At 41.9% G+C, this 10,987-nt stretch overlaps 1 protein-coding gene across 4 annotated transcripts; it reads left to right on the top strand.

Annotated features, from left to right (window-relative positions):
- The first annotated feature begins 2,226 nt into the window (after nt 1–2,226).
- LOC102543103 (5-hydroxytryptamine receptor 3E) lies at nt 2,227–8,799 on the top strand. Of its 4 annotated transcripts, XM_006201051.3 has the most exons (9): nt 2,227–2,293; nt 4,066–4,232; nt 4,775–4,819; nt 6,565–6,674; nt 6,846–7,015; nt 7,334–7,494; nt 7,843–8,047; nt 8,223–8,438; nt 8,570–8,799. In XM_006201051.3, exons 1-9 carry the CDS (start codon nt 2,227–2,229, stop codon nt 8,797–8,799), a joined length of 1,371 nt encoding a protein of 456 aa, XP_006201113.1. The 4 variants fall into 4 exon arrangements, with proteins under 4 accessions (XP_006201113.1, XP_006201114.1, XP_006201111.1 ...); XM_006201052.3 differs by lacking the exon at nt 4,775–4,819; XM_006201049.3 differs by lacking the exon at nt 2,227–2,293 and having other exon boundaries at nt 3,762–4,232.
- Nucleotides 8,800–10,987: the final 2,188 nt, after the last annotated feature.

Raw genomic sequence — 10,987 nt, forward strand, 5'->3', positions numbered from 1 at the left:
GGTGACCTGGGAAAGAGGACTGCCCTTCCCCCAGCTCATCGCACTCCTGTTCTGGGATTTGTAAGTAGTAAACCTTGTCACCTTACTTTCTTTGTGTGAGTGTATTGAAACCAGTACTTCAATCAAAATGGCCCCAGGGGCTTTCATTTCTCTAAAGTGGGAGCTTGGATGCAAAGGAAATGTGAGTGGTTTGGGCCTCCTTATTCAGCTGGTCATAATCTACATATTCTTAACACACCAGCTCTGGGTTTTCCAACATGCCATCCACTACTTCCCCAATCTCAGAATCTAAAATGCAGCCAAAGACTTGGGGCCAGAGGTGGGGAGAAAAAGTCATATGCAAGGAATTGAAACATCAAACCTGTTTCACATATTGGTGTGGAGTCTGAATTTACATTAATCATATGATGCAGGATTCTTAAAAATTCACACACACACACACACACACACACACACGCAAATGGCCTAGACCTGACAAAACCTCAAAGGCCATGACAGAGGCAAATGAAAATTTTCTCTGTAGGGAAACTTTACAACCCAAGGCACATGAAACTCCCACTGAAATAATCTCATAATGAAGATGAGTTTACAATCAAGTATTACAAATCACATGAGGAAACATACCACAATGAGACAAAGTTAGCAAAACAGTTAGCATATCAAGAACCAGATGTAATAAAACAACCTGAAATTGTAAAATAAATGTGTTTCATTAAAAGAAAATTAGAGATCTTTACTTGACATGACTATTTTATTGGGCAAGAAACAAACTTTTGTGAATAAGGAGACTTCCAAGCAAAAGTGGTTAGGAAGCTAAGCCCTCAGCAGTTACAACTAAGTTTACAAGGCATGAATAAGTAATGGTATTATTTTCTATTGTGATTGGTTGCTAGAAACTTACATTCTTTTTCACTGAATAAGCTTGCAGTGTTCATAGCTGATTAGCTAGGAAGCTGTAATGTCACACTGACATGAAGAAAGATTAACTTTTGTTTAAGATCAAAGTCATATTTCAGAGAAGTTAGGACAGTTTTGAATTTTGGTTACACGACTATGAGTGTTTGGTCTACAGGTATATTTAAACTGGCCTCTGTTTTGGTTTTTTTTTAACAGTTCTAAATAAGGAAAGATTAAAGAAGGATTGAAAACCAAGATGAAAGAACAGAGCAGTAGAAAGAAAGACTCAAATGAAAGAAAGCTATCATCACTGAAATTAAAAATTCAATAAACAAATTAGATGGTAGTTTAAACACCATTGACAAGAAAATTTGCTACCTAGAAGCTAAATCTGAGGAAATCACCAGAGACATAGGTAAAGCAGTAGGAAATAGGAGAGGTATGGTAGGCAAAATAATGGTCCCCCAAAGAGATCCACATCCTAATCTCTAGAACCTATGAATACGTTAGTCTAAATGGAAAAGGGGGAATTAAGACTGCAGATAGAACTAAAGTTGCTATCAGCTGACCTTGAGATGAGGCGATTAGCCTGGATCATCTAGGTAGGCCAGTGTAATCACAAGGGTTCTTAAAAGTGAAAGAGGGGAGAGAAGAGCATTAAAATGAGATGGTCCAATGCTGCTGGCTCAAAAGACAGAGAAATGGAACCATGCACCGAGAACACCAGCAGCCTCAAAAACCTGGAAAAGACAAGGAAATGGATTTGCTTCTCGAGCCTCCAGAAGGAATGCAGCCCTGTCAAAATATTGACTTTAGCCCATCTCAGACTTCTGGCCTATAGAACCATAAAATAATAAATTTGGGGAGGTTTAAGCCAGTAAGTCTGTGATTTATTACAACAGTAATAGGAAACTAATACAGGATGTTAAGAGGCATGTTACCATAGAAGGTAATGATCCCACGTATGTCTAGTAAGAGAAAGAACAGAGGAAATACAGTATTTTGTAATGACTGAGAATGGTCCAGAATTAAAGAGATGAATCTTCAGATTGAGAAATCACACCAAGATCCAAATATAATAAACATCAACTAATCCACAACCGTAACACATTGCAGTGAAACATCTGAGAAAGTCTTACAAGCAAACCGCGCCTCGAGTGTGGGCAAGAACAAGACAACCAGAACTCTCCTTTCAGGAAGGTCACAAATGTCAGTGGTCAGCCAATGTCGTCAGTATTCAAAGTCAGATTCTAGGTGTGGCCTGTGCTCTTTTAATCTGGAGATTCTTGAGTCCTAGTTCATGCTCAGAGGAGAATTTAGACAAAGACGATGGAAGGAAGCTGGCTCCACAGGGAGAGATTCCCCTTTTTCCTTGTTCTCAGTCTTCTGCTTCCAGGTAAGAAAGGGCAACAACATGGAAAGAAGCCAGGACCCTCTCTTGCAGAACACCTAGGAACTGCTTTCAAATTTCCAACTCCTAGAGCTTATCTAAGATGGGCATAGTTATTTCATAACTATGTTGCCATAATGCCCAAATCGACTCTCCTTCTCTGAAAGATAGAATATCCCCTCCCAGTGACGTGCCACATGAGAACACTTTTACTTTTTCTTTCATGAACCATCTACAACTGTCTTCTCTTCCATTTAGGCTCCATGTCCATCCATCTTTCTACACACAGGTATAACTTTATCTCTACAGCTATGAAACCCACCCCACTGCAGCAAAGTGCCCACTTTTAGCTATCACTTTCCCACTCACCTACTAGCTCCAAGGGCTCTAGGTTAGATAAGATGCCAGAGAACAGCAGGTGAGAGTAAAACTGGAATGTGCTTCTCTTCCAGGGAGTTAACATGGAATAGTGGGGGGGGAATGGGATTTAAAGACAGACAGATTTGGGTTTGAATCTTGGTTCCTCACTTTGCTAGTTGTGTAACCTTGGGCAACTTAACTTGACTTCTCAGAGCTCGTTTCCCCACCTGTAAAATAGGACCTACCTGGGAGGGTTGTGAGGATTCACTGACAGAGACAACACAGTACCTGGCATTTGACAGGTGTCAATAAATGTCACCTCATCGCCTTAGGCTATCACGTGACTTCTGGATATGGAGAGGGGGTGAGGGGGTGGGATTTAAAATATAGTTTCTAACTCAGAGGGGCTTGGGAGGATTAAATGCAGAGAGGACTGAACCAGAGGTGGCTTTAGAGGCCAGTACAACTGGCCTAGGCTATACAAAACACTATAAATGCTCCTCTGTTCACTCAAAGACAGTGACTGACAAGTGAACATTCATTGCTGACAGAATGATTCAAGGATTTGCCTGGAGAGCACTATGACTTTGTGCATGAAAAAGCCTTGATGTCCTTGGCACAGAGGTCATCAGCCATCTCTCTCCTTCCAGGCTGTTACTCCTGTAATGAATTTCCACCAGTAGAAAATTGGAACCTTTATTAGTCAGAAGAAAGGGGAAGGCAACACCTCAAAAGCTCAAACTAGAAAGCTGATATGGGGTTGAATGGTAAAATAGGGAGAGGGAAGGTTGAAGCAGCTAAAGTAAAGTAGTTGTGTTCTCTTTGGGGCCTCAGGAATGTAATCCTATCTGATGGCTATCACTGCCCCAGGGCTCAGTTTGCATATAGATTTGGGCATGCTTTGCATGGAGAGAGAAACTTGGGAAAGGCAGCTGGAGCCCTAACTCAGCTTACCACATTAGCTTCTATCATTTGCCTTCTGGCCCAACCCACCCTCACTGGTCTTGGTGGGAAGCACCCAGCATGTGGATCTCAGTAATCCTCCTTCCCTATTCTCCACCTCATCACTGGTGGTATGTGGGACAGCAGCATCAGACAAACATGGGCTCAGACTAAGTCCAGTTTCTGCCTTTTATTATCTACTCGATCTTGGGAATTTACTTTCTCTTATTGCACCTCAGTTAACTCATTTATTAGATGAGGATAAAAATTGTTTCCACCTGATAGGAGCTTGGGAGGCATAAATGAGATAATTCATTAAAAGGGCTTAGACTACACCTGGCACATTGTCAGTGTTCAATAAATGTTAGTTATCCTTCCTATCATGGGCTACCCCCAGGCTCCTGCCCTGGGACCCCTCTCATTTAGGGAACACAGGAGTTCTCTCCCAATTCTCAGACATCCTGTGTCCTCTACAGGAAGAGGCAGTGCTTTCACCATCAACTGCTCAAGATTTGGCCAGCAAGGGGTGTACACCACTGTTCTGGATTCAGTGTTTGACAGGAAGGCCTTCCGTCCAGCCACCAACTTCAGCATCCCCACCCTAGTCAACATCTCCTTCACTATGTCTGCCATCCTAGATGTGGTGAGTACTGACCCCTATAGCCCTCCTCAGCATCCTTAATTTTTACCTGGACCCTAGTACGGCAACCCCCAAAGCCCTTACCATACTACAGCTTCCTCCATCATTGCTATATGGCATTTGCCCCATGGGTATCTCAAAGAAGCTCTGTCCAGTTCAGCGGGATGAGGTATAATAGTGTAAGGAAGAGAATTTCTTTTCTTCTCACCCAGTGACTCTCTACACTGTATACCAGTGTCCAGGCTCCACTTCTAGAGGTTCTAACTGACTGGAATCCACGCATCAGTATTTTTAAGTTCCTCAAGTGATTCTAAGATAAAGCCAGGGTTGAGAAGCACTACTCTAATTCAGTCCTGCATAAACTCTCCTGACTGTGGCCTAACACGTCCGTTTTGATCAAGATTTTGTCCTTGACCTATAATGTTGGTCTTGATCACAGCACTACTTCTATAAACCTCGAGGGCTGACAAACAAAACTGGGGAGTGGGCAGGATGGACAGACGTCTTACCAGCAACATGCTGGAAACAGGAAATTCTTTTGGCAGGATGAACAGTTACAGCTCTTGTCATCATTCCTGTGGCTGGAAATGGTAAGGCCAACACTATTTATTCTCTCCTTTCATTTACAGTCAGAGCGAATTTTAAACAAAGATATAACAATTATGACCCTTTATGTACTTAACTACATAGCTTTGAAACACATGAGGGAAAAATTTTAAAATCCACAATCATGGTGAAAGGCATCAATAAACCACTTTCAAAAATCAAGTAGAAGAAGAATAAACATATAGTGATTTTTTAAAAACTTGATTTAATAAACATATCAAACTTTGTACCAGTGAACATGTGTAATCGTTTCTGAAACAAATGGAATATTCCCCCAAACTGACCATACTTTTGGCCACAAAGAAGAGCTCAACAAAGTCAAGAAAGCAAAAAGTACCTAAACCACAACCTCTGACTACAGTGCAAGAAAATAGAAACTAAATAAAGAAGATAGTCCCCACCCGCCCCCAAATCCACATTGCTTAGAAATTTTAAATTAAACTTCTAAATATGTTGGACAAAAGAGAAAATAAAACAATTAAGCTGAAATTAGAATGAAGAGCACTGCATATAAAAATCTATGGAATGTAGCCAAAGGAAGATAATTTCTATCTTAAGTTCGTTAATTAGAAAATGGGGAGGGGAATAAAAGCAAATGAATTAAGCTTCCAACTTGAAAAGCCTGGCTGAAGGAAGGAAGAGGAGGGGAAGCACAGTAATGACCATTTAACCTTGCTCTCAAAGTGTGGTTCCCAGATGGACAGCTGATTGCACCCCCTGGAAGCTTAGAAAAGCACTCTATCTTGGACCCCACCTAGCACGACCAACCATCCCAGCATGCCCAAGACTGAGGAATTCTCAGGACATGGAACTTTGCTAAATCCAAGAAAGTTTCAGGCAAACCAGGATGGGTTAGCCACCCTACATCAGAATCTGCATTTCAACACAATCCCCGGGTGTTTTGAATGCAAAGTGAGGTTTGAGAAGTGCTGATCTAGTACAAATTTTTATTTAATGTGCCTCTGTTCTGCCTGTGGTTCTGCAAACTGCAGCTGCTGACACTGTAAGTGACCAGAGGCTGGACAGGTCCTCTCCACCTTCCACCCTGACTCCGAAACCACAGACTTGGAAAATCCTTGAAAGTAGTTTCCAGAAAACTTTACCAGCCTTGGAATGGAGAGCTTGGAAAGGACAGTGTGTGGCACCTGCCAAGGAAAGGAAGACCACTAAGTCTCTTGGCTTCAAAAAAACCAAGGGCTTGTTCAAGATGTCCTTGCAGTAGAGAGTGGTAAATGGGGTCTGGAAGACAGCTGAAACATGATAGAGACTAACACATAACCTACTTTTGTGGACAGCATTACGGTCCACAAAATCTTTTTACATGCCTTATTTCATTTGATACCCACTACTATCCTCCTGATTTCACACTAAAGAAATTCTAGCTCAGCCTCTCTGAATCTGATTCCTCCCAAAGAAAGCAGAATATTTCCCTGATAACCAGTAATTTCCCACAAAAGTGGGAAAGCAGAGGGATCAAAGTTTATGAAGAAATGGACACAAGGAGCTTCAATTCTCTGTGTAATTCTTACTTCTTGAAAAAAACCAAAGTATATTTATCAGAATACTAACTCTACGAAGTTGGGTAGTAGACAGATGTTATATTATTTTATATACTTTTCTATGTACTTGAAATATTTTATAACTTCTCTTTTTTAAGAAAAATAAAAAGGCAGAAAAAAATAACCTCCATTCACATCAGACTCTCACCTCTCCTCCACGTGGGCTCTAGGTCTGGGACAACCCATTTATCAGATGGAACCCAGAGGAATGTGAGGGTATCACAAAGATCAGTACGGCAACCAAGAACCTGTGGCTCCCAGACATTTTCATCACTGAGTTGTACGTATTAAGGACTGGGGGAGCTGGGGGTGGGGGCCATCTCCTGGCAACAGCAGAGTTCAAAATCTACCATTGGGGCCACTTTATAAGTGGTCTTATGTGGCTGAGAAACGAACAGACAGATAAGATGAAAAAACATTGCTCCTGCCTCCCACTTCATCTCTCTTACAGCATGGATGTGGATAAGACCCCAAAAGGCCTCAAGGCATACATAAATAATGAAGGTCGCATCAGGTACAAGAAACCCATGAAGGTGACCAGCATCTGTGAACTGGACATCTTCTACTTCCCCTTTGACCAGCAGAACTGCACCCTAACCTTCAGCTCATTTCTCTATACAGGTGAGTTGCAGTGGAGTCTCAGAGATGGGGGGGTGAATGAGAGCAACCAATAAAACAACAGAAAATAAAATGTAAAGAAACTATGAGTAAATGATGGCCAAGGGCAGCAAAGACTAAGGCTCTATGGATGCTTAAATATTTTCCATAAAGGCAGAACCCAAGTCTATCTTGTGCATTTCTACCCCCAGCTCCTAGCAAAGCTCTCAGCATATAGTAGGCACCCAAAAATATTTGTTGAATGAAGGGATGGAAAAGGAGAGTGTAGTTGAGTCAACAAGAGACTGTATCCTTGGAAAATGATTGGTATTTCCCTTTCAGTGGAGAGCATGTTGCTGGGCATGGAGAAAGAAGTGTGGGAAATAGCAGACACGTCCCGGAACATCATTCAGACCCATGGAGAATGGGAGCTCCTGAGTATCAGCAAGGCCACTGCAAAGCTGTCCATGGGCACCAATCTGTATGATCAGATTATCTTCTATGTGAGCTCAGAGGCCCTTGCTTTCACCTTTCTTCCTTGCTTCTAGACTTGCCTACAATCGCCACCAAATGGTATCTCCCAAATTTCAGGGTTTCTCAGTCTTATCATGTCTGCCAAAGGCCAGAACCTTCTCTCCTTGCTGCCCAGCCACACACTCCTTCCTATAACTCATGGCTCTGATCTAACTCTCCTTTGGCAGGTTCTACACCAAATTATGAAGCTGATTCTGCACAGCTCCAGATTCAGAGTGATATCAGACCAGTGAGGAAAGCAGAGACAGAAACAAAAACTACTATCCCAGGCAGCCTCCAAATCCCGAATTCACTTCCCTCTCTTTTCTCCCCACCAGGTGGCCATCAGGCGCAGGCCCAGACTCTACGTCATCAACCTTCTGGTACCCAGTGGCTTTCTGGTTGCCATCGATGCCCTCAGCTTCTTCCTGCCGGCAGAAAGCGAGAACCGTGCCCCATTCAAGATTACCCTTCTGCTGGGCTACAACGTCTTCCTGCTCATGATGAATGACTTACTCCCCATCAGTGGCACCCCCCTCATCAGTATGGCCCCTCCAGCCTTTAAGAAGAGGAGAGTGGGAAGGACTGACTGAACTAGCTCAGGGAAGGAAGATATACTCGGGAAAAGAGGCTTTGTGCCTCCCAGGGTGGAATTGGAGGGAGGAAAGAAGTCCTGGGAGGTGTCTCTGGCCCTCATACAGGCCTGCCTTCCCTCCAGGTGTCTACTTTGCCCTGTGTCTGTCGCTGATGGTGGTCAGCCTGCTGGAGACCATCCTCATCACCTACCTGCTGCACCTGGCCACCACCCAGCCCCCACCCATGCCTCACTGGCTCCATTCCCTGCTTCTGCGCTGCACCAGCCCAAGGAAGTGCTGCCCTGCTGCGCCCCAGAAGGGAAACACCAGCCTGGGCCTCAGCCCCGCCCACCTGCCTGGTGAGGGGACTCAGCACTGCCCACACCTCTCTTCCAGAATCTCCACCTCTCTGCTCCCTCTTCATTTCCTGTCCCCCACAACTGTCCAGCTGACCTTGACAGCCTACAGTTGAGTCTCTGTCTCTCTGCAGGTGTGAAGGAGCCCGTGGAGTCGGTGGGGAAGGTGCCAGGTCTGAAAGAGGCAGAGTTAAATGGATGCCCTGGGTCAACGAGGGCCCAGCAGGAAGACGAGGCCCAGAAGCAGCACTTGGTCAGCCTGTGGGTGCAATTCAGCTGCGTGATGGACACCCTGCTCTTCCGCCTCTATCTGCTCTTCATGGCCACCTCCATCACCACCGTCATTGTCCTCTGGAACACCTAAACATGATGTATGTCTGCTTCTGCACATCCAGCCCAAAGCTGCTTCTTGCCTCCAGGGGCCAGCCTTTACCCTTGAATATCTACTGTCATGGCCTCAAAGATTACCAAGTTTCCTGCTACATTCCAAGCATCTCAGTCCAGCCCCGCTGATCAGTCTCAAGCCAATTTGAGTTATTTTCCTCTGGTTCCTGCATTCTGTTGGCTTCTCTTAGCCCTCCCGTGCAGTTCTAGGCCCCCCTTTTTTCTTCTGCAAGCAGTCCTACCTCCTTTGTCTGCTAACTTGTCCCAATAAATCATTTGCAGAGATCTCTGGCTCTCTTGTCATGTTGTGGGGTAGAAACTTAACAATCCAAGACTGATAGTTTCAAAATATCACCTGTGCGTCCTTCTGCTTGTGATAAAGCTTTGATGTCACCTTCAAGTCCAATGTGACAACTGTCCTGCCTGAGAAGTTTTAATTCTCTTAAGTATTTTTAAGACATTTATTACTAATATATCCTCTTATTTATCTTTTCCATTATCTTGTACTAATTTCATCTTAATACTTTCCTAATTTATTTTATTTCATTTTATTCTTTTTCTTATTTTATAAGTTGCATACTCAAAATATTCTCAGGCTTCCTATAACTTCTACTCTGACACAGTTTGAGCTGCAACCTACAGGTTTTAGAATGAAGTAGTCTCCTCTTTATTACTTCCTAGACAGTTCATAATTTCAGTCTTTATGTCCCCTTTGTTATCTTTTCATTTTTGATTTCCATTTTCTTGGATTATCATCAGAGAGCATGGTCTTTATTTGGTTTTTTGTTTTGGTTTGGTTTGTTTTGGTTTGTTTGTTCTTAACGGAGATACTGGGGATTGAACCCAGGACCTCGTGCATGCTAAGCATGCACTCTACCACTGAGCTATACCCACACCTCCACCAAGCATGGTATCTTTAAATCAAAAACTTTTTGAATTTACAAAGTTTCTCTCTGGCTGTTTACATGATTGATTCTGTAACTGTTCCAGAACATTAAAAAGTATATATTCTCTATTTATATGTACATCAATAAATAGAGCTTATTGATTAGATTATTCAAATTCTCCGTACCATAGCTTATTTTTGTCTACTCGATCTGTTAAAGCTGAAAGTATTTTAATCAGGTTCTCTGAGTAGCTGCAGTTTTTCTTTTATATATTTGACTGCTACCTTATATGATGCATAAAAGTGTATGGTTATTATCCTTATATAATGTCACTATTCTGTTCAGTGTGTTTTGAACTTGATTTCCATTTGTATGATAATAATGTTGCCACTCGCTTTGGCTTGGTATATTTTTGCGTATTTATTTTATTAATTCTTGATTAATTCTGGAAAAGTATCACACATACAAGGTACAAATATTAAAAGGTACAATACGGTATAGAGTAAAACATGTCTCCCTTCTATCTTTGTTTCCAGCCAGCTAGCTCCTCATTTTCTTGTGCATCTTTCAGGGTACTTATTTTCCATCTTTCCTTGCCACTTTGTTTTAGGTGTATTTTACATAAACAACATAAAGCTGAATTTTATTTAATTCAATATGTCCTTTTTTAATAGTTAATTGATTTATATTTCTTTTTTAATTAAAAAAATGTTTTTGGTGGAGGAGGTAATTAGGTTTGTTTTATTTATTCTTAGAAGAGGTACTGGGGATTGAACCCAGGATCTCGTGCATGCCAAGCATGAGCTATACCACTTGAGCTATACCCTCCCCACAATATGCTCCTTTTGATAAATGAATTCAGCTTTCTTTACATTTAGAAAAACAATACTCAGTTTTATTCCTTCCATACATTTTATGTTCACCATTTATATTACTTGGTGTTGTTTTCTCTATTTTCTGTTTCCTTACTTCTGCTTGCTTGGTCTAACTTTTGTTCATCTTTTTTTTTCCTCCTATAAATTTGAAATCCTGTAATGCTTTTTAATTATGTTCATGATCATCTTCCTAACAGTTATATTTAGACCAATATATCTGATTAACATATCAAAACTAAATTATTATGCTGATCCCCCACCAAGATGTTTTATTTGCCCATTCCTCCCCTGACTCCAGCAAAGTAAAAATAAAACATTTTTAAATTTACATCCTTATTCTTCCTCTGCTTGTATCTCAACTTTTAGATTTTGCAAATACAGTTTCAAGTTTTTAGTACCAGGCTAT

This window comes from Vicugna pacos, chromosome 1, assembly GCF_048564905.1.
Source record: "Vicugna pacos chromosome 1, VicPac4, whole genome shotgun sequence".
Taxonomy (NCBI): Eukaryota; Metazoa; Chordata; class Mammalia; order Artiodactyla; family Camelidae; genus Vicugna; species Vicugna pacos.